At 40.8% G+C, this 24922-nt stretch overlaps 1 protein-coding gene across 2 annotated transcripts; it reads left to right on the top strand.

Moving 5' to 3' along the window:
* sacs (sacsin molecular chaperone) lies at positions 1–23941 on the top strand (the record flags this gene model as incomplete). 2 transcript variants are annotated; one of them, XM_083913447.1, is made up of 10 exons in its annotated part: positions 1–23; positions 1535–1685; positions 5177–5267; positions 5348–5433; positions 6018–6129; positions 6356–6502; positions 7587–9072; positions 9820–9911; positions 10948–10974; positions 11639–23941. In XM_083913447.1, the coding sequence occupies 10 exons, from the start codon at positions 1–3 to the stop codon at positions 23173–23175; spliced, it is 13752 nt and encodes a 4583-aa protein (XP_083769573.1). In that variant the 3' UTR covers positions 23176–23941. The 2 variants fall into 2 exon arrangements, with proteins under 2 accessions (XP_083769573.1, XP_083769572.1); XM_083913446.1 differs by lacking the exon at positions 10948–10974.
* Between the last annotated feature and the right edge of the window lie 981 nt (positions 23942–24922).

Here is a 24922-nt window from a genome sequence, read left to right as displayed (position 1 = left end):
ATGGCCAACTGCCCAGACCCGTGGTGAGTTTATAAATGTAAAATATTATAAAACATTGCTATCATGCTGAATGTTTAGCAACTGATACACCCTTAACATTATTTACAACTGAACTCACACATATATAATAGGAAATACGATCATTTCCCGGCTCATTACTGTATTGTGTCAGTCTGTATGTGCAGTAGCTTCATAATAAGGCACCTACTGGTCCAGTATTGTTTAGTATTGGCTAGCTATGGCTCCTGTTCTGGCTGCCACACCCACTCCTGCAGCACCACCACCAGTGGACATGACTGCATTGGTCCAGTGCCCTGTTGCTGCTGAATAAGCAAGAATATTTTGCTTTATTGCAGTTAACCTGTTGACAAGTTAACCGAGGCTATACGTTTGCCCTTACATAAGTAAAACACCCGAGTTGTTCCCTTAAATAGCAGTCCATTTTAGAGTGGGTGGTACGGTACCCTAAGTAATGGTCATGGGGTTGACTACCAATGGGAAACAGGCACCACAACACTCTTCAGAAGGGTTTCAATCAACATTTTAAAGGTTTAACTTCACCCTGCAGCACTTTAAATCAGCAGGCTGTATGTGAAGGTTTACAAAGTAATGTTCACAAAATACAAAAATCTAGAGCCTAAAGCAGGGGTGGGGAACCCTGCTCTTGGAGGGCCACTGTCCTGCATGTTTTAGGTTTCTCTCTGCTCCAACACACCTGATTCTGATGCTCTGCTCGTTATCAAGCAGCTGAAGCTCGTCAGGGGTTTAACAATCGTTAGACTCAGGTGTGTCAGAGCAGGGAGAAACCTAAAACGTGAAGGATAGTGGCCCTCCAGGAGCAGGGTTCCCCACCCCTGGCCTAATGTTTAAATGACACTAATGGACCATTAACAGATGGACCTGGAGAGGTTTCCATTCTCATGTTTCTGGCTAACCTAAACCTTGATCAATAATGACTTTAAACAAGACTCCCACGTCCTATAGATCAAATTTGATCTTTGACCTCCCTTTCGCTGCTATTAAACTGCAGTGACTATGTTGTCTTGCCTGACCAATAATAATAATATAATAATAATCAAGGGTTTTATTCAAGTCTTATATATAAATTTTGAAAAAAGGTTTTAACTCTGATCCTTTCCCACCTTTGTATTGAAACTGTTGCACAATAATTTCCCTCGGGATGAATAAAGCTTCTTGAAACATTGAATCTTGAACTTCATAGGCTACTTAATGTGTGATTTTTCAAACAAATGTGTTCAATCATAGGGCGTCCTGGTAGATAGTGGTTAAGAAAAATATAACTTCAACATCCCCTGTTGTATTTCAGACCCTTCTTTCTCCTTTTGTTTCTTGTCTGTGTCTCTACTGTCGCTATCAAATGAAGGCAACAATTTAGAATAGAAAGTGTTCAGGTGGCTTATAATGACTTTCTCATAACGATTTTGTTATAAATTCCAGAGCTCGATCCACATGCCGCACAATTTTATCATTCTTTTCTCCAAACTTAAAACAGCATTTGTGTCTCCATTTTTAGGTTGCCACGGGTGACAGTTCGTCATGAGTACATTGGCCTGAGGTCCTACCAGGTCTCACCCTTCACATCCGTTGAAGATGTCAAACAGTTACTCTACGAGGAGACAAACCTGCCTGTCAAAGAGCAACAGCTGACTCACAATGGCAGAGTGGTATGTTTTGTTTTCCTATAACAGTAAAGACTAAATATATTACTACTCACACATACCAAAATGTGTAATTAGCCATTTTCCTAGATTATCTAGTGAAATAATAGATCATTACTTGTAAATATTGAACAGGGGGAATGGACCGTGAATCGCCCCATTATCAACTCTTGTGTCAGACCCAAGATGAAACTGTAATAAGGGCGAGGTGCAGAGGAAAAGTCGTGATTATAAATCTGTCTTCTATTTCAAAGTGTGCCATGGATTTATCAATACCGTTAAGCTACTGATATTTCAGAGCCGCGGTCTGAGGCCATAGATTCTAACTTGCACAAACCTTAGTCAGATAAAGGACCAATAAGTCAGGCAGACTAGACTAACATAGTCTACAGAATAAACCTTCTGCCCCTGCACTCTCTCTGCTGCTAGGAGAGGGAGAGGGGGGTGGCAGGTTAACGAGGGTCAGGATTCTGGTCATTTTCCAAAAAGGGGGATCTTAGCCGCCTCAAATCGCCTACTGTTAATTAGGAAATATGTCTGTCCATTGTGTGTGTGTGTGAGGGACTGATATTCGTAATGCTTTCATTTGTGGGTTGCTTGTTCATTGTTTCATTATGTGCTGGTCTGAAATGCTTTGCTAATCTAATGTCAGTCACAAACTACTCTGCATGATGGAAGATCAAAGAAAAATATTGTAAAGTAGCGTTGCCTTTTGTCCTAACCATTAACAAAACACACGAACCTAGACTCTGAAATTATCCACTATTAAGTAGTTAGCTAAGTGGGGATCCTATCCCAATCAGTGTTGAGTAAATGTTTTACATTGTTGAATTGTTAAAACTAGAGTAGTACTCATTACACAGGTTTATAATTTAGCCCATGTTCGGCTTGAGTATTGTGCACGTCACATTACTTTTATTCTTCTTTGCGATTTTGTTTGCTTGTTATTCTGTGGTTTTGTCACATTTTCTTTCTCTGATGGTTGATAACTGCCAGCAGCAGAAAACTGTTTTAATGACCCTCTGCGATAACTGCAGACAAATGACACGATGCTGACCTAAACCATCAAAAGTGCCCTTCATTGTTTAGATGCTGTGAGCCAAGTTTCCCTCTCATGTTTATTTTGTTGTCACTGTGAACAATTCATTGAATCGTATTTGTTTTTGTTATGAATCTTATGACTGATTTGAATGAGGTGATGGTCATACTGTATCTATCAATCTTATCTTATCTTTACTGCGGGCTTGTGATGGATTCCTAAAGAGTAATGCAGTGGTGCTGAACACAGTATCAGCTCAGATGACTGCAGTCAAATGATCTGACTCATACTGTGGGCAACATGACGAGGCACCTCATTGTCTGTGTATTGAACAAAATGCAATAGTTTGATTGCTGCTTTCTCAGCATATGAAACTAAATAATTCAGACAAAAGCTAATATACATCTCCAGATTTATTATCAACAGAGAAAGTATTACTTCTACCCTGAAATTGCATTTATTTCATTTTGATAAGTGAAGGGCTTACATCTGCTTACTATAAAAGTATTATTGTGATTATGTCTCAGTAGTGTTCATTTGATTAATTAGTTACCTTTGTGGCAAATGCATGTTCTGTGTGGCTCTTGTGTGGTACTGTAGTGTCAGTGTATAGCCTCACATAACTGGAGCTGATCCCCTGTCTTGGGGTTCAGCTGATGGAAAGCACCAGGTGCTGGTCAGTTCTCTGCGGCCCCCCGATGTCATATGCAGAAATTAGCTGCAAGCCACACCTACAAACTAATACCACACACAACACAAGGTCAGGTCCTATCAGGTCATAAGAGTTTAAATAAAAGGAATATTTTCTGGCTCAGGGTATTATATATAATGTGAACTGTTTCCCAGAATAAAGAAATATGAAAAATATTTCCATTGCTCCCTCCAGATGTAACTTTAGATTTCAAGTTGCCTTCCTGTTCTGCCTGATACAATTAAAATGTGCAGCAGTCTGATGGAGGAGGCACTGTGCCAGACACCGTACTTAGCCGAGGAGTCATATGCCTTTTAGGAGAAATAGAGAGGCCAGTTTAGCTTGTTCTCTGTGAGTTTCAAAAACGTTCTTCAATGTAAATGCCTGGCTGGGCGATCTCAAATGTAATAAATCATTCAATTTCAATAGCCAAATGAGGTAAAACAGGACCATACATTACACTAGTATACATATATAGAACTTTGTTAGGAAGAAAATGTACAACCAAAACACTCTGTTCTCTAGATAATTGTTGATTGCACAAGACATAAGATAATTTATATTTATAATTTATATTAAATTATATGGCTGATAAGTCTTAATATGTTCTGTGTCTCTACGAATATACATGTCTCTTCTTTTAAACAAGAATACAGCTCGTATACTATACAGGGTTCGTACAGATGCTTGAAATCCCTGAAAATGCTTGAATTTTAATGATGTGTTTTCAAGGTTTGAAAGGTGCCTGAATTTTGGATAACATGCTTAAAATGCTTTGAAATTGTATCCACCTTTCTTTCACAGCAAATATCTACAGAATAGACTTTCATTTCATTTCTTATCCTTCTGGTATTACGGGACACAATTTTAGTTGTTTTTAGCGTAATACTGCCCCTTTAACGTGATTTGAAACAAAGTTAAATAATCATTTTCAATATGTATGGATTCGTAGAAACATTTGAATGTTCCACAGCTGTAAGGTGCTGGAAGACCTTGAAAATGGATCTTGAAAGTGCTTGAATTTGACCCTGGAAACGGTATACGAGCCGTGACTATAGCTTGTAAGCTCTTTCTTTCCCAGATTAAATAATAATATGGCATTAAAGACTTAAAATCCTTCATCCTGAATATTACACATGACTATTGAACGGTGCAGTGACCATGATGAGGACGATGACTGAGAGATTTGCCTATTCAGAGGTCTGTTTGCCAGATTGCATGTTGATGTGCAAAGACTGCTGAGTGCAGTGGGCTACAGTGTCACCTTGGAAAGCCTCAAACGGCAGGAGCAGCAGTATTAGGCCTGGTTCCAGCTCTGGCTTTCTACTGCATCGATTTTGACAGATGCACCAGGAAAAGATTGTCTATCACACTAATGTGCAATAATGCAGCGCAAAAGATTTAACTGTTGCCAAGTTGAGAGACTGATGATGCATTCATTTTGATGGCAGGACAACTATAAGTCTGTCAGTTCCAGTTGACTTTCAAACTCTTTCATGATTGCATTGAGTAATAAAATAGAGTTTATGACAGAAGTAATGTGTTTATCATTCATTATATCTTATGATATACAATAACATTTTTCTGAGGAGGATTTTCCTAAAGCAATTTCTTTGACTAATTGAAGAACGTGTTTTTTGAGTCAATACCTGATTTATTGTTACATTTTCTATCTATAACAGACCCGATTATCCAAAGTTTTCCTTGATAAAACACATTTTTGATGTATTTTAAATTATGCATCGTCTCTGCATCCTACCGTCCTAGCTGGATGACAGTGTGCAGATCGGGACCTTGGTGCCTGCTGGATGCCCAGAAGTATCCGTCACACTGGAGGGAAGAGGCCTTAAAGGGGGAGGTAGGACTAAAACCACCACATCTCTGCAAAAAATAACACATTCTTACAACAGTAAGGTTTACTCAGTTTGGCTTCTACAGGGAGGTTTGGACAGACCACACCGCCGCTGGTTGAATTTCTGAAAGATATTCTGAGGAGGTACCCTGAAGGTGGACAGATTCTGAAAGTAAGTTTTTCACAGACATTAAAAAACATTTCAGCATATTTTGTTGTAGATGTTGGCCTCATACAATTCCCTCAAGCATAAAACAAACAGGATCGTTTTTCTTAGTACAATTGCCTCTTTTTTAGTTGTTGTGTTAACAGACTATACTCGAGGTTTACCCCAGGAAAAGGACATAGTCATGGGATTTGGAGAGTGGAACTATGTCGAGCTTGTACACAAACAAAGGGCCTGTGAATGTTCTCATTTGTCCAAGCCAGCGTTATCCCCGAAGCAATTTCAAACTGGAGTTGCTTTTGACTGAAATTTTGCTTTGGGAAAAATTGCTTTGGGCAAAAAGGCATATTTTTATTTTGGCTTTACTTGCTGGCATAAGCTATATTACCATATATGGTAACATTGCCAGGGTAAAGGGGTAAGGTTTCACTGGGGCCATGCACTCTAATAATGTGCTCATTTTAGTGTAATGCTTTTTGGATAAAAGCATCCACCCAATAAGCTGATGTCATCATGTACATCACATTTCTTAAAACCACAATAAAGGCCCTGCTTTCATAAATGTATGTTTGTTGTGTTTTATCTTCCAGGAGCTGATTCAAAATGCAGAGGATGCTGGAGCCACAGAGGTCAAGTTCATGTACGATGAGACGGAGTATGGAGTGGAGTCACTGTGGTCACCTGACATGGCTCAGCATCAAGGTTAGTAAGGTTAGCCTTGTGTTGGCAAGAGATCCGTCCTGCTTAATTGTCTTAAAGCAGGTGCACTGTAGCTGATCCTCTGCTCTGAACTCCCTGTAAACAAGGAAAACAAATACATTTGTTACACAGATCATTAACATAATATATTTTTCACTATACCTTTACTGTGTTTTTAGTTCATCTTAACTTGCTCATGCTGACCTGGGTTTATCTCACTGTATTGCAGGTTCGGCATTGTATGTTTACAATGATGCTGTGTTCACTGTGGAAGACTGGAATGGGATTCAGGAAATTGCGAGGAGCAGAAAGAGAGAGGATCCTTTGAAAGTTGGACGATTTGGGATCGGCTTCAATTCTGTGTACCATATTACAGGTAAGAGCTGTCCTGAAATGCTAACTACCCAGCCACAACAGAGACGATGCTGGTATTGTTTTCATCTTGTAAGAGGTTGTTTTGAGTATTTGTCTAGGTGTTTAAATCTGTTTGTCTATCTGTGGCCAGATTTGATCAAAGACAGACAGACAGTTGTCCCATTTTGTCAATAGTGTTGCAACCATGCAAGATACAGTCACAAAGCATTACAGGTGTGTAGTTGAGATCAAAATGAAGGCAGAGTTTGAAAATGGGTCTGATCTGAGCTGGAAGTAGGGGGGTAGAAAGCTGGGAAGGGGCCTCGGCACCACCACTTCTGTATAATGTTTGCCTATACATTTTTTTGCTATAGCAGTTGGGCAAAATTACTGTTGAGATGCATTGGGAGCAGCTGTGGCGCAGGAGGTAGAGTGGGTCGTCCACTAATCCTTGGGCAAGATACCGAACCCCAAATTGTTTCTGAAGGCTGTGCCATTGGTGTGTGAATGGTTAGATTAGATCCTGATGAGCAGATTGGCTCCTTGCATGGCAGCCTCTGGCATCAGTGTATGAATGTGTGTGTGAATGGGTAAATGTGGCATGAAGTGTAGAGTGCTTTGAGTGGTCCGAAGACTAGAAAGGCTCTGTATTAAATGCATGTGCATGCATGTGCAAATTACTCATTTGAATTTATATTAGAGAACAATATGTCTAGAAATTCTTTAGATAATATAAAAGACAGTTTTAGGCAGATGGTCCAAGCTGTGCAACACTTAATCCTGGCATATAACTACTGTAAGATATTTAAAAGCAGACAATGATTTGGAGCAATGTCGTTTTCATTATCAATTAATCTGGTGATTATTTTTTCGATTCATTGTTGTTTATAAAAACAAAATATTAAAAAAACTGGCCATCACAAGAATCTAAGGTGACATCTTGTCTCAGTACAAAACCAATGATGTAAAAGATTGGACAAGCTAGAACAGGGAACGTTTTGCACTTTTGATTGAAAAACAACTAGAAATGACTAGAAATGACACAGATAATCGTTGCATATTTTATATTTTATTTATATTTTTGTATATTTCTTCTTACTGTTTAGATGCTCCCAGTATATTCAGTGGAGACCAGATTGCCATGTTGGACCCTCATCAGACCCTGTTTGGAGTGCATGAGTCTGGGCAGTGTTGGAACCTGAAGACGGACATTAAGGAGATCACAGAACTGAGTGACCAGTTTACTCCCTACATTGGGATGTTTGGGATCTCTGAGAAAACCGTGAAGGATGGCAGCTTTCCTGGAACATTGTTCCGCTTCCCGCTCCGCCTGAAACCCTCTCAGCTCAGTGGCAACATTTACAACAAAGAAAAGGTTCTGGAGCTCTTTGAGTCTTTCAAAGCGGATGCAGACACAGTGCTCCTCTTCCTCAAGAGTGTTCAGAAGATCTCCTTGCATGTGCGGGAGTCTGATGGTACAGAGCGCATGCTGTTTCAGGTCACAGCAACAGAGAACACTGATGATAAGTTAGAAAGACCCAATGCACTGAAGACACTGGGTCAGGCTATAGACAGCTATAGCAATGGGGTTTCTAGTTCTAGCATCACATGCGTCACGTACCAGGTCAACATAGAGACTCAGGATGAAACGGCTAAAGAGACTCAGAGGATGACGTGGCTGGTTTGTAATGGAGTTGGGGGCAGAGGAATGTGTGCTGAGTTGGATTCTCTGGCAGATGATTTAAAGTTCATACCTACTATTGGCATTGCTTTGCCTCTTACTCTGATCAATAAAGAAGACAAAGGTGCCACATCTGGCTTCTCAGGACGAGCTTTTTGCTTCCTTCCTCTCCCCCCGGGGGAGGAGAGTGAGACAGGGCTTCCAGTCCATGTCAGTGGCTTCTTCGGTCTCACTGACAACCGTAGGAGTATCAAATGGCGAGAAGTGGACCAGTGGAGGGATCCAGCGGCCTTGTGGAATGAGCTGCTTATAATCACTGTCATCCCTAGGGCTTACTTCACACTCGTCGCTGAGGCTATCACAAGGGTACAGACAAAAAAGGACCAAGACTTTCCATTGACCCCTACAGGGACCTATGGGGCCTGGCCAGATCCTAAGCAGGTCAAGTCCCGCTGGAAACCCATCCTCCAGCCGCTGTTTCATGACTTGCTGCAGCAGCAGGTCATTTATTCCCTCAGTGAGAGCTGGATCCGGGTGGACCAGGCTGTACTGTCAGAGCTGGACACAGATGACGACATTTCAGAGACTGTGATCAACTACCTCCAAAACTCAGGAACGCAGGTGGCAAAGGTGCCCGCTGCTGTGGACTTGGTTTTGGCTGCCTACATGACTGAGTCCACTGAAGTAAAGAAAGTGACTCCATCTTTGTTGCGGCAGGTGATCAGGATGTACAAACACAAAGGTCCGTCACAGGAGAAGCTGCTGCTGCTGGAGTATGTGCTTAGTGACGCCAATTACAGTGACCTCATAGGACTGGAGCTCTTGGCACTTCAAGATGATACCTTTACCACATTTTCATCTTCTGTCAGTGAAAAGGATTCCATTTATATTGCATCTGAAGAATACCCCAGGTAGAGATGAAGTGAAAGTGTCTTTTCACAATCAGATGTTTGCAATTCTTGTATAAATTACTTAAATTCTTTAGGTTCTCCTTAATCCCTCTGACTTCTAACATGATTTTAATATGTGGACCCAATACAAAATAGTTTTTTTTTTAACCTGAAATCAACTGAACAGTTTTTTATGAACAGTTCGGTATAATTAAATATTTTATAGTTTAGGCTAGATTTCAACAGGTGCACCAGCTTGGAGGATCAGTTGCCATTTAAGTCAGAGTCAATGGTTTATTAGTGAATTTACATATGAGCAGCTAGAAGTGTGGATCATTGTGCAATTTGCAAAGACCAGTTTTGAGGTGCAACATTTCTACATCTGAAAAGCAGATGCAAATCTGTCCAGGAGTATTAAAGACATTGTTACTAATTACGTCATAAAGCCAGTGGCTTTCAGACAATAATCGTACAAATCAAAATCACATCATTACATGCACATACAGTGAATTTGGCTTTAGTCTTTTTATTGGTATTTTCAGTATTTAGATGAATTGGTTATCTTTTAAACATCCAGATATATTAATTCTGCCCAGCTATATTGGATTGTTATTTTATTTTATTGGTTTATTTGGAGTTAAATTACTAGATTGATGACAGCTTAAAGCATTGTATATGGAAGTTATGCAACATTCAAACACATATGTAAACATATAATTGAGTTCATTTAACATTTTTCACCTTCTTTTCCTTTTGTTTTGTTCTTAGGGCTCTGTATCCAGGACTTGAGGGTCGGTTCATATTGGAAAGCATTAAACCTTCAGTAATGGACAGTTTGAAGAAAGCAGCCAAAAGCAGAGGTAATGTAACATATTTTATTTTCATGTAACCTCTTCTACATAAATAAATACACACATAAATAACCTTGGTCCCAAAAAGTGACCAGGAGACTTTAATACTGTAAAGTATTTTCGACCGATTAATTTGTAATCTTAATTGTACCTGACAGTAAATCTATGACTATTTACAGATTCTGTGGGCAGCACTGTGTGATGATTTAAAGTAAAATATAAAATGTCCCTGGGATGACTTTGTGGGTTATGTGGGTTCAGCCATGTTGTAGAAACGCTGGGTCACCTTTCTCCAGCTGGGCAGGGCAGGGCATTAAAGTAACAATTGATAGATAATTTAGGAGTGAGGGACAGAAAGGGAAAGAGAGTGAGCGAGCTGAATCGTGGAAGGGTTGTTTTTGTGCTTCACATTCCACTCGACCCACGAGATCAGCTCCTGGCTGCACTTGCTGTCATACTCAACCATGATTATGACAAGAAGGCTGTAAGCTAGGCAGAGAGAAAGTGCTGACTGTGAAACAGATTTGGCTTTTAAACCCAAAATGAAAGACAGAATATTTAACATTTAAATAGAGCAATGTGAATGGAACCTTATTTGTTTATTTTAATGTTGAATTTTATTAAGAACTGTAGTATTGCCACTCCATTTTTGTACAGTTATTTACCATGTCTACAGAAATATTTACTCAGCTGTCCACTCTGGCCCTACCCCTGTTGATGATGTTAGAGTACCACTTTGAAGTTACTCAGACCCCCTGACATCCTACTCTATGATCTCCCCTTCTCCACTTGTGTCTCACTCTCTCAATCACTCTCCGCAGCAACAATTTTTCTTAACTGTGCATTAGGTTGAGACAAGCTAAAGCAATCATTATATGTTGATGCTAAAAGCCATCATGATATTATTAGCTACACCTGTGTTTTACAGATTATTACAAGTCAGAATGTTGCTTTCTTTTTTTTTTTTTTAAGTTTTTTAAATACACAAATACTGACAGAGAAACAATGAATCCAAGAACTCTAAAATGTGTCACTTGAATTGCAGTGCAACAATATATTTGGGGGTGCTCAGGTAGGTATTTCAAACTGTGTTAAATAATAAACCTTTTTACTATTAACCTAAACTAACGCATGACTGAAATGAGCACCATGGTAAATGCAGTCAGAAAACTCACAAATAGGAGAATTAAAATAAACATCAACACATGTTTCTGAAAAATCCTGTCCTAAACACATTTACCCATCATCATTCCAACTTACTTCACAGTTTTCAGTAGTGGGGATGGTGGTGCACTTCTTCTTCGTCTTTGAGAAATAGTTTGTCCTACACTGAAATGATAAGAATGGGTTTAAGATTGACAGGATTTTACTATGTAAATTAAACTGTGTGTGTGTGTGTCTGTGTGTACAGAACATGGTTTGTGCAATTGTGCTTACATCAGCAATACATAATGCAATATAACTAAAAAAAAGTCTTACATGTTGAGTATGAATATACTAATTATTAATATTTTTGGACAAAATTCATGTTTTTTATAATAAGCACTGTAGCTCTAATTTATCTAGAAATTTATTTAGAGGGTAGTTATGGCAATTTTGACAGCTGAGCTTTTATCACCTTACTGCTGCATCGTGCATTTACAACAACAAAACTAACTTCATCAACTTTAAAAGTTAACATTTACTTCTACAATAATAACTGAGGCTAATTTCGTTTTTGCTTGTTATTTGAACAGGAAGACCTTGCACTCAGCTGCAAATGCTGAACCCTGAACGATCATCTCGACTCATCAAGGAGATCCTCTCAACAGCTTGGCCAACTAGAGACTTCATTGTCCAATGGCAACCTGGAAATAGAGAGTTGAAACATCCGACAGTGCCCTGGTTAAAGATGATTTGGAAGCATCTCTACATACATTTTGCTGATGACCTAAGTACCTTTGAAGACATGCCTTTGATCCCACTTGTGCCACTTGAGGAAAGCATGGACAGGGTTCAGATTCTACGTCTCAAAACTCCATCGCCCATAATTCTTGTGGATGAGGAAGAGACGCCGCTTTCTGAAAACCTTCTTGAAATCATGGAAAAGTTTGGAGGAGTAGTAATAAAAAAGCTGGATTCATGTTTGCAGCACCCTCTGCTGAAGAATTACATCCATTCTTCCTCTCCTGGTATGCTTCTGCAAATTATGGATAGATTGCCAACACAACGATTATCTAGCCAAGTCTCTTCTTTCTCAGTCAAAGAGAAGATTGCACTCAGAAACTTTCTTGCAGGACTGTCTGACATTACAGAGAGGGAAAAGCATACTCTGCTTGAGCTTTCCATATTTGAGAAAGTGGGGACCTGCTCTGAAGGTATCTCAGCATTTACATCACTGAGAGGAGCTAGAGCTTTACATCATAGAGCCAAGTATCCACCAGATGTGAAATTATCCGTAAATCTTGTGGGTTGCTGTGACGAGGAATCAATCCGCCTCATCAAGATGCTGAATGTAGAACAAGTGAAAACAACAGAATGTTTGAAGATGATTATCCAGGATATTGAGAGGGGGTTCTACACAACAGATGAGATAACCCACATTATGCTTTGGGCACTTAAACATCTGGCATTTCTGAAAAACGAAAACTCCTCTGTGATTGGATGGCTTTCTGCTCTAAAATTTATCCAGTTGCCATGTGGAAAATCAGTCAAAGCCTCAGATCTTTTTGATCCTGAACTGGAAATCCTACAGAATATTTTCTACATGGAAGAGAAAACCAGGTTTCCCACAAGTACGTTCATGTCTTCCCCTGATATTCTTCATTCACTCAGACAACTTGGACTAAGAAACGAAGTACAACTTAGTGAAAAAGATGTACTTAAAGTGGCAAAAAAGATAGAAGAGTTACAAAGCAGCAAGGAGCCTGAGTGGGACTTCATAATCAAAAAGGCAAAAACACTCCTGCAAATACTTAACAGACAAACTAAACTGGTAAAATCAGCTGATGCTCAGACATCATTGCTAAAACTGAAATGGGTACCCGTCTGCAAAGAAAGACCTCCAACTTACCCCAAATCCCTCGCTTGGGTTGGAGATAGTCTAAATATATGCTCTCTGTCAGAGATGTGTGACATATCCCATGCAGTGCTTGTGGGATCTTCAGTGGCACTGGTTGAACACACATCTGCAGGTATGAAGAAGGCACTGAAACTTACTATAGAGCCACAAGTGGATCAAGTATTGCAGCACCTGAAAGCAGTGAATGACTGGCATAAATCTCAAGCATTCACGACAGAGGATTGGTATCAATTCCAGCAGATCTTGTTTGAGATATACGGTTTCATGCAGGCTCATCTTGAGGATGCTAGAGAAGCAATGAAATCATTGCCTTTTGATTGGGTGTGGACAGGGAAGACATTCTCATCACCTGGCCAGACGGTCCTTAAGCCTCTCCCTGATCTAGACTTGCAGCCTTACCTGTACTCCTTGCCAAAGACAATTCGAAAGTTTCACAAGCTTTTCAAGTTTTGTGGTTCAGTTGAAGAGGTTGTGTCTAATCATGTGTTTGAAGTTATCAGCACTATCCGACAAAGATGTGAAGGACAGATTACCGAGGAGGAAAGCAAACATGATATCCTACTTTTAGTCAACATCCTGAGATGGCTGTACAACAATCAGATACCTGTAGATACTAACATGTATGTGCCGATTCTTTGTTATAAGGACCCAAGCAAGTTAGCAATGAAGCCCATTCATGAATGCACCTACTGTGACATCAAGGTTGATGACTTGAATGACTTACTTGAAGATGCGTCAGAGCCTATTATATTAGTCCATGATGACATCCCCATGAAAACTGCAGAGTGGCTGAAGGTACCATGTTTGAGCACAAGGTTGATAAACCCCGAGAACCTTGGCTTTGAACAATCAGGCCAACGAGAACCTCTAACAGTGAGAATAAAGAACATCTTGGAGGAATATCCATCGGTAGCAGACATTTTTAAAGAGCTCCTCCAAAATGCTGATGATGCAAGTGCAACAGAGTGCAGTTTCCTCATTGACATGAGAAAAAACACTGACATTCGAGAGAATCTCCTTGATCCTGGCATGATTGTTTGCCACGGACCCTCCTTGTGGTCTTTTAACAGCTCTGTGTTCTCAGACACTGACTTTCTGAACATCACAAGGCTAGGTGGATCAGTGAAGAGATGTGAAGCGGACAAAGTTGGCAAGTTTGGCTTGGGCTTCAACTCAGTTTATCACATCACTGATATCCCAATCATAATGAGCAGAGAGTTCATGATAATGTTTGATCCAAACATCAATCACATCAGCAAGCACATCAGAGACAGGTCTAATCCAGGGATCAAAATCAACTGGAGCAAACAACAGAAAAGGCTGAGGAAATTCCCCAACCAGTTCAAACCTTTCATTAATGTCTTCAATTGCCAGCTTCCTCTAGCTCAGGACTCCCCATACAAGTACAATGGTACACTGTTCAGACTCCCGTTCAGAACAGAGCAGGAAGCCTCAGTAAGTGAAATCAGTAGTCTGTACTACAACACCACAGACATCTATTCCCTGGTTGACGAGTTCAGCATATGTGGCCATAGATTCATTCTGTTCACTCAGCATGTTGGAAGTATGGTCTTGAAATACCTGAAATATGAAGAAACAAATCCAGCAGGAGCACAAGATGTTGTCACAATCAACAAAAGTGTGTGGTCATCCAAATCCTCATATGGACCTCTAAGTATCCTAAAATCAGCAGCAAAGGTTATGAAGAAAGTAGCAAGCACCAACAGGGTACCTGCTGATGTTCCCAAGTCAGGCTGCATCATACGCGTTTTGGTGGAGGAGTTCCATAACGTGTTCAAGCGCATTGTCGATCTCCATTCGCCACTGTTCCGAGGATCAGAGGAAGATCCTAACCAGTACTTTGAGATGGCTGCTAAAGGTGTTCAGACAAGAAGACTCACAGATGAAATGCCCCCAAAGGCAGTCGAGGTCACCAACTGGCTCATTTGCTCATGCATGGATGTAACTGAGGCACTCAAGTTTTCTCTCAGTGATAGTGGAAAAAGGCTTGGACTAGTGCCTTGTGGAGGAGTGTCTGTTCTGCTCTCAGAAGAAGAGGATCGCAAATGGACAGTAAAGTCAAATACAACACCTATCGGAGAGGTGTTTTGTTACTTGCCTCTCCGAATTAAAACAGGCCTACCAGTCCACATTAACGGCTGCTTTGCTGTGACTTCCAACCGCAAAGAGATCTGGAAGACAGACACCAAAGGGCAGTGGAATTCTGTGTTCATGAGACATGTCATTGTCCAGGCCTATTTAGCAGCACTCACAATGCTACGTTCAATGGCTGAAAGTGGAGAACTGCTCAACTACAGTTATTATGCAGCATGGCCAGATCCAAGTCATGTTCATGATGACTTCATACTGGTCAGCCAAGGTGTCTACCAAGAAATAGCCAAAGGAGATGACAGTGAGCATTCAAAGGTTTTCTCAGACAGCAAAACCTGGGTGTCAATCAAATATGTCCGATTCCTTGATGATGCCTTACTCTGTAGACCAGACATTGGTAATGCTGCTTTCAAGATATTCTTGAAATATCTCAAGAAGAGTGGCTCAGAAGACCTCTGTGCTGTTGAGCTGCCTGACTGGGTGAAGGAGGGATTTGATGATGCTGGATGTAAAGGAAAGTTAATGGAAAACACCCTGACAGAGAAACAGTTCTTTTCAGATGTCTTTTTCCCTCACATCAGGGAAATCGACAAAGAGCTCCGAGATCCCCTGATGCATTATGTCTTGAATGAGAAACTTGAAGATTTTGCATCAATCCTTAGGGTTACTCCTTGTATCCCCTGCTCTGGCCCCAATAAGGAATTGGTTTTACCTTCCAGACTCATTCACCCAGAGGGAAGAGTTGCTAAACTATACAACACTGATGATGGAAGATTTCCTGAAGGGACTTCTAAAGACTACCTAAACCCTGTGTGTTTAGTGAAGCTAGTGCAGTTAGGCATGGTCAAAGATGATCTGTCATGGGAAGACCTGATTGAACGTGCCCGATCTGTTATTGATCTTAATGAAAATGATCACACAGCTGCATGCTTTCGTAGCAGTATACTGCTCAGTCTCATCGATGAGAAACTAAAGATGAGTGATCCAGGAGCAGCTGAGCTTTTAGAAAAGCTACACGACACCAAGTTCCTTCCATTCCTGACAAGACCTGCAGGCTTCTCGCTGCCATGGCATGGGAACAACTTTTCCCCAACAACAATGTTCTCTGCTAGAGAACTCTTCACAACTGAACATCAGGAAACTGTGTGTCTGATGAAGCCAATCCTGAATGAGAACTCTCCATCTTTCAAAGGTTGCGGTGCAATGCCATTGGCTGTGAAAGACTGCCTTGGTCTGATAAGGAAGCCCTCTGTTGGACTTGTCATCAGTCAACTAAAGAAACTGTCTCAGTCTTTTGATGGTGTCACTTTGTACCAGGAAAACATAACAAATGCCTGTTACAAGTTCCTTCATGAGGAAATGCTACCAGATGAGAATGCAAAAGGACAAATAACTGAAGAACTGAAAGAGTTCAATTCCATCCTGGTAGAGAACACATATGTCAATCCCTCCAAAGTTGCATTCCACCTGAATTTTGATTCAGCTCCGCATCTTTATCAGCTCCCTAACAAATACCGAAACAGCTGTCGTGAGCTCTTTGAAAATGTTGGGGTACAGCACAGCTTCACAGTTGAGGATTTCTCAAAAGTTCTAGAAACTGTGAAGCAAGAATGTGGGCGAAGAGTACTCACTGAGGAGAACTTCCAGTTGTGTCGCAGAATCATTAGTGAGGGAATTTGGAGCTTGATACGAGACAAGAACCAAGAATACTGCCAAGCGAATTATGGTGAGATTCTGTTACCTGACTCCAATCTGACATTGCAGCCATCAAAATCACTATGCTACAATGACTGCCCTTGGATTAAAGTCAGAGACTCTTCTGTGAAATACTGTCATGGGGATATTCCAAGAGAGGTTGCTGTGAAATTAGGAGCAGTCCCAAAACGTCACAAAGCCTTGGAGAGGTATGCCTCGAATATCTGCTTCACTCCACTTGGGAGTGAGTTTGGACAGAAAGAAAAACTCACAAGCAGAATTAAAAGCATTCTTAATGCTTATCCATCAGAAAAAGAAATGCTAAAAGAGCTGCTTCAAAATGCAGATGATGCCAAAGCTACTGAAATTTACTTTGTTTTCGATCCAAGGATACACCCCACTGACAGAATATTTGATGATAAATGGATCCCAATGCAAGGTCCTGCCCTCTGTGTATATAACAACCAGCCTTTCACAGAGGATGATGTCAGAGGAATACAGAACCTTGGAAGAGGAACAAAAGAAGCCAACCCAGGCAAAACCGGTCAGTACGGCATAGGATTCAACTCTGTCTATCACATCACTGACTGCCCATCCTTCATCTCAAACAATGATATTCTGTGCATCTTTGATCCACATGCACAGTATGCACCTGGGGCTACATCCACAAGTCCTGGAAGAATGTTTAGAGACTTGGACTCTGACTTCAGATCTCAGTTTTCAGATGTTCTAAGTCTTTACTTGGGAGTCAATTTTAAGTTAGAACGCAGCACAATGTTCAGATTCCCCATACGCTCTAAGGAGATGGCAAAGACATCAGAGATCAGTTCTGTCCCTGCATCAGACAGAATGGTGCAAAACCTTCTAGATAAGCTGAAAACTGATGGTGCCGAGCTTCTGATGTTCCTCAACCACATGGAAAAAATATCAATCTGTGAAATTGATAATGCATCTGGAGAACTAAAAGTGCTCTATTCTGTGACAGCCAAAATCACAGATGGTGATCGGCTAAAACGTAAACAGTTTCATGCTTCTGTCATTGATAGTGTGACCAAAAAGAAGCAGCTGACTGCTATTCCGGTCCAACAGATTACCTACACAATGGACATAGAGGACAATGATGGGAATTTGACCACATGGATGATCTGCAACCGCTCTGGCTTCCCCAACATTGAAAATGTCTCAAAAAGTGTGATCTCAGCTCATAAAAATGAAGACATAACTCTATTTCCACGCGGAGGGGTAGCTGCTTGTGTGAGCCACAACTACAAAAAACCCCACAGAGCCTTCTGCTTTCTGCCCCTTTCATTGGAGACTGGCTTACCTTTCCATGTCAATGGTCATTTTGCCCTAGACTCTGCTAGAAGAAACCTATGGAGAGATGACAATGGAGTGGGAGTGAGGAGTGATTGGAATAACAATTTGATGACATCACTGATAGCCCCTGCCTGTGTGGAACTGCTGATTCAGCTTAAGCGTCGATACTTCCCAGGTCCTGATCCCACCATGACCGTAATACAAGGGACACCGCTTCATGTTGTTAAAGATACATTGCGGAAATATCTTTTCTTCTTCCCAGTCAACAGAATTGATATACAGCCAGATTGGTACTGCCTGGTTAAAGCGGTGTACAACTGTATCCATGCTGACATGAAACGTCTGCTACCTGTAGTCAGAGCAGGGCACATGGACAACTCTGACATGCACTCTGTCATTTACATTTCATGGGTGAATACATCCACTGCAAACAAAGGCAGAGCCTTTTTTGATAATTTGCTTCAAGATGAACTTCAACACTTGAAAAACACAGAGTACAACATCACCTCAAGGAAGTCTGTGGCTGAAAATGTGTACAGGCTGAAAACCTTGCTGCTGGATATTGGTTTCAACCTCATTCACAGCTGCGATGAGACAGCAAATCTCTACTTCTGTTTGGAAGATGCAGGGATACAAGTCAGTTATGTGACACCAGAGGATGTCCGCAACTTTCTTCACACCTTCTCCTCACCAGACACATCTTGCCATGTTGGAAAACTTCCCTGCCGCCTCCAACAGTCAAACTACAAGCTAATTCATAACTTGAAGCTTCTAGTGGACTACTGCTTCAAAGATATAGAAGTGAGTGAAGTCACAATTGAGGGTTTGCCTCTGGTGATAACAATGGACACCATGCTTCAGGTGTTTGATTCCAAGAGACCAAAGTTCCTGACAACACACCATGAGCTAATCTCATCAAGGAAAGACATGTTCATGAATACACTGTACATCAGGTACAGCAACATCCTTTTGAAGGCAGGAGCTGCAAAGATCTTTGACATCAGCTGCTTTGCTGACCTACTGGGGTCTGTTCTTCCAAGAGAGTATCGGACAAGGATCCCTGTTAAGTGGAGAGACACATTTGCAAGTGAATCTTGGCTAAAGAATGTGTGGAACTTTGTCAGTGAGAACATTGCTGTAAAGGAGGATCAGGTAGACATCAAACCCAGTTTCGACACAGTGATTGACATTCTAAAAGACTGGGCTTTGTTACCTGGAATCAAATTCATGGCAAGAGAAAAGATAGTTGTCCCTGAGCATGATGTGCTTTTACCTCTGAGTTTGATGAACATAGCCATATTTCCACATGGCCAAAATGACAAAGTCTTTCACACCCTAATGAAAGCAGGGTGCATTCAGCTTGCAGTGAACAAAATCTGTGTCAAAGAGAGTCCCATCGTGCCTTTTCTAGCACAACACACAGCAAACATTGAAAATCCATCAAGTATTCTGAAGGTTGTAGAGTACATGATCCAGACATCTGCATTTAAAGCAGCAAACCTGATTGACAAGGACTCTGAGGCTCTTCTGTTGTATTTCAATTGCAACCTAGCTAACCTCACACAACAGGATGCACAGAGCCTAAAACTCCTCCCATGTTTTAAATCAGTTAGTGGGAAATACATCAGCATTGCAAACTATGGAACAAGCTATGTCCTTGCGAAAAGCATTCCCACTGTGGACATAGACAAATGGGCTCAAACAGCCTCATTCGCCTTTCTTGCTGACAATCCGCAGCTGAAAGAGCTGTACACTTTCCTTGGCTGCGTGCCGATTGATGACTTGGAAATCTACCTTCAACATCTCCTGCCAAAGTTTGAGAGTCTTTCCTATGATGCCAAAGTTGAACACATTGTCTACTTGAAAGAGAGACTTTTGTCAATGGAAGAATCATGCGAGATGAAGAATCAGCTCTATGAGAAGTTGGAGGGACTGTTGTTCATCTATGACTACTCAAACCGACTCAGGCCAACCAAGTTTTTCTATGATAAGACAGTGAAGGTATTTGAAGTTATGCTACCTGCAAAATCATTCATACCAAGTGATTTCTTTAAGAAAATTGAGCAAGTGTCAAAACCTAAGAACGGAACATTGTTGCTCACCTCATGGATAACCTTTCTGAGAAATATTGGTCTCAAGCACGAAGTGTCACTGCAGCAAGTCCTTCAGTTTACAAAAGAGGTCAGCATCAAAGCCCAAACAGAGAGCTGGACCAAAGAAAAAGTGCAAACCATTGTTGATGTTCTCTTGAACCACATTTTCAAAGAGAGGACGGACCTGTTCCAGGGTACTTTTCTCAAAGAGCTCTCAATGATACCATTCCTTTGTCCTGAGAGAGCCCCCAAAGAACTCATCAAGCTTCATTCGCAGTACCAAGAGATGAGTGGCACACTTCCTCTGATTCGCTTCAGTGGGTCTCAGGTTAATCCAAAATTTAAGCAAACAGATATCATTCACTTGCTTTGGACATCTTGTCCAATTCTACCAGAGAAAGCAACACCATCAAGCATAAAGGACCAGGAGGGGAACACTCTCACTGGACAGGAACAACTTGACCAAGTACTGAACATGTTAGGCGTCAACTTGGACCCACCATTGGAGAAAGTCATAAGCAACTGCAAAAACATCTGCAACATATCCAATCCAGATGATGAAATAGTGAAAACAAGGAACAAAGTTTTAAGGTCCACCTACGAGTTCCTCAATGCAGATAAAAGAGATTTCCGTTATCAGCTCCGTGGGGTGGCTTTTGTCATGGTTGAAGATGGCTGGAAATTGCTGAAACCCGAAGAGGTTGTCATTAATTTGGACAGTGAGTCTGACTTCAAACCCTATTTGTACAAATTGCCTCTAGAACTTGGAACCTTCCATCAACTGTTCAAACTACATGGTACAGAAGACGTTGTGTCAACCAAACAATATGTTGAAGTGCTGTGGCGAATTTACAGAAGTTCAGAGGGCAAGCAGCTTGACCCCAATGAAATGAGAACTGTGAAAAGGGTTGTTTCAGGATTGTTCAAGTCCCTCCACAATGATCCAGTGGAAATCCGCAAAGATCTTGAGAGTCTCAGAGATTTGATATTTTATTTGCCAAGTCATGACGGTAGATTAGCAAAATCCAGTAGCTTGGTGTTTGATGATGCCCCCCACTACAAGAGCAGAATTCAGGGTAACGTTGGAGTTCAGATGCTTGTGGACATGAGCCAGTGCTATCTGGGCAAAGATCACGCCTTCCACACAAAGATGATCATGCTACTTCCACAGAAACTAAGGCCTAGACTGTTAAGTAGCATTCTTGAGGAGCAACTTGATGAGGATTCTCCAAGAATGTGCCAGTTTGGAGCACTTTGTTCCCTTCAAGGTCGCCTTCAGTTGTTGCTGTCATCAGAGCAGTTCATCACAGGGCTGATCAGAATAATGAAACATGAGAATGACAATGCATACCTTGTGAATGAGGAAAAAGCTGTACGTCTCTGCAAAGCACTTTGTGAAGGATTGAAAGTGTCTTGTTTTGAAAAACTCCAGACAACATTAAGAGTGAAAGGCTGTAGCCCCATCCCACACAGCCGCAGCGAAACACTTGCCTTCCTCAAGAGGTATGGGACAGCTGTGATTCACCTCTACATCCAGCATTCAGACAGCAAAGACATTAATTTTCTCCTAGCCCTGGCAATGACATTGAAGTCTGCCACAGACAATTTGATTTCTGACACATCCTATCTGATTGCAATGCTGGGGTGTAATGACATCTACAGAATCACAGAAAAGCTGGACAACCTTGGGGTTAAGTATGACTCAACAGAGCCTTCGAAACTTGAGCTACCCCTCCCTGGAACGCCCATACCAGCTGAGATACATCACACACTCCTTATGGATCCCATGAATGTGTTTTATCCAGGAGAGTATGTGGGTTACCTGGTAGACTCTGAGGGTGGAGACATATACGGGTCTTACCAGCCTACCTATACATATGCCATCATTGTTCAAGAAGTAGAAAGAGAAGAGGAGGAAAACACAAGTTTCCTAGGAAAATGCTTCCAGATTGACATTGGTTACAGTGAGTACAAAATAGTCAGTTCCCTCGACTTGTACAAATTCTCAAGACAAGATGAAAGCACCCATGCACGAGAAACCAGTGCCCCATCAACTCCTACAAGCCCAAACAGTCCACGAGTGATCCCTCCTGTTTTTTCTGGAAAGGAAAACCTCAGACCCCCCCCTCAAAAACAATCTCCAAAAAAGATCAAGCTTCATGCATTGCCTGAGATTCTGAAAGAAGTGACCTTAGTAGTTGAACAAGCTTGGAAGCTTTCTGAGACAGAGAGAAAGAAGATAATCCGCCGGTTGTATCTCAAGTGGCATCCAGACAAAAATGCAGAGAATCTGGATATTGCCACTGAAGTCTTCAAACACTTACAGACTGAGATCAACAGGATGGAGAAACAGACTTTGGCTGATCAGCAAAATACAGACAGAGCTTCCAGGAGATCATTCTCCACATCATCATCCCGCTTCCAATCAGAGAAGTCCTCATATCAAAGGTTTTATTCATCATGGAACCAAGAAGCAACAAGTCACAAGTCAGAAAGGCATCAGTTCAGGGAACATACAAGTCATGCAGGTTCGTCACATTCTCACCGTTTCTTTGTGCCCCCTACTTTCAAGACTGTTGGAAACCCTGTGGAAGCCCGCAGATGGCTCAGGCAAGCAAGAGCAAACTACTCTGCTGCTCGGAATGATCTCCATAAAAATGCCAATGAGTGGGTTTGTTTCAAATGCTATCTAGCCACAAAGCTTGCACTGATAGCTGCCGACTATGCAGTCAGAGGAAAGTCAGATAAAGATGTGAAACCAACTGCTCTGGCTCAAAAAGTAGAGGAGTACAATTCCCAGTTAACAGGGCTTTCAAATGATGTTCAGATCCTGGAAGGATATGGTGTGGACAGCCTGAGAACTCGCTATCCTGATCTCCTGCCATTTCCACAGATTCCCAATGACAGATTCACATCTGAAGTAGCAATGAGAGTGATGGAATGTACCGCGCGGATTATCATAAAGCTTGAAACCTTTGTGCAGCAAAAAATATAATACTGTTGTTAAAGATGGGAATTAAATTACAGTGTGCATAGATCCTCTGTGGAATAGAGGACACTCATGGCTGTGAATGCAACACAGATCATGTTTATCACTTTGAATAAATTTGGAGTATCCAGCTGGCAGCTTATGGTACATATGCAGTTCAACCTGTAATGGTGGTGCTGTGGCCCATGCACAGTAAGCAAATGTATGGCTCCCATAACCTTTTAGGCTGACTCAATCTAAATTTGCTGTAAAAAAAAAAACTGCATATGCTGTACATCCAAATGCCTAAGCAATACGTTTTGTTAACCAAAGTCCCCACATTGATGGTATTTGCTCTAAGTTAGATTAAAGAATATGCTGCTTTTTTTACGTTATATTTTATATAAAATATATATATCTCTATATATATTTTCTTGCTACCGAAAAAACAGTCGAGTGTACTCAAAGGATGAGCTTATAATGAAGAATGTCAAATACTGTCATGCAACGTGTCCTATCTGCAAGACTTCAGCAAGTCAAGGAAATTACAATCATGTTTGTACATTTTCTTTTTTGTATTGTTATGATTGATTTCATATACGTTCTGTAAAAGTTGTAAATTTTATGTAACATAGCCAGTCACTTGTTTATGGACAAAGCACTTTTTTGAAGAAAACGTAAATCGCACTTGCAGAGCGCTCGTGTCACCCCGGCAACTCAGAAGAAACCAACTGTGAATGGAAAACTCTTTAATTTAAATGCAATTGTTTTTTCATTGGGGATATATTTTGTTTTGTTACAGCTTATGTTAAATGTTTGTTGTTCTCTATACAGTAACATTTGGTGACTTTTGCATCATTAGCTGTTCATATGAACCATGTGTACTCTGGGGCCCCACAGCAAGTCTGCTTTGGTGACTGCTGCCCACCTTTTGCTTAAACAAGTCATCCAAAAGTTGTTTCCTGTTAACGGTGATGACCTGTTTGAGAACACTCAGTAGGACAATGGGATAAAATAAAGAGCCACATTGATGCTATTATTTGGGCACAACCCTTAACAAGATAACTTTGTTTATAGTTTTCAGTCATTTGAACCTTTACGGTTTTAGGAACATAGAGCAGCACCAAACTGGTACTCATGTTTTTACGGCATCATTGACTTTATTTTATCATTTATTTGAAGAATTATACACACAATGACCATTTATTGTAAATGTTATTTTCAAACCTTTTTTTTTAAATGTGCTTATTGACATCTGTTGTCTTATTACACCTCAAGCTTGAGGTGAGTCAGCTGACGGTGTTCCCATAAAAAAAAGTGGAGAACCTTATGTGTCATACATGTTGATATACACTGTGCCATAGGACGGCCCAATAAATTCCCCTTAAATAAGTTGTCAGTTTTTGTTTCTAGGTTTATTTAGGATGGCACATTTGTTTAGTAGTCTTTGGATTTAAACTATTTGTCATATTTTGTATTGAATCCTCTATTATACTATTGCATTTCATGTGTTGTCTGAAGTTTGCAAGTATAACAACCCATTTTAGTTTTTTCCTCTGAGCAAAATCACACTCGTTAAAAAAAGAAAAATCAGATTTTCTGCTGTGATCTGATTATTTCTGTGAAGTCTGAACAATCTTCACCAAACTTTGGTTTTGAGAAAAATGGAATTCTGAGCTAAATTTATTAGTGAAACAATTGCCTCAAATATGTGCCGCAAGAAATACACATTGGGACCTACTGAATAAGATGGGCAAGTTCGCTCTCTTTGCTT

This window comes from Echiichthys vipera (assembly GCF_963691815.1).
Source record: "Echiichthys vipera genome assembly, chromosome: 5".
In the NCBI taxonomy this organism is placed as follows: domain Eukaryota; kingdom Metazoa; phylum Chordata; class Actinopteri; order Perciformes; family Trachinidae; genus Echiichthys; species Echiichthys vipera.
The sequence above is the reverse complement of the archived record's forward strand: the minus strand, read 5'-3'. Positions and strand labels throughout refer to the sequence as shown.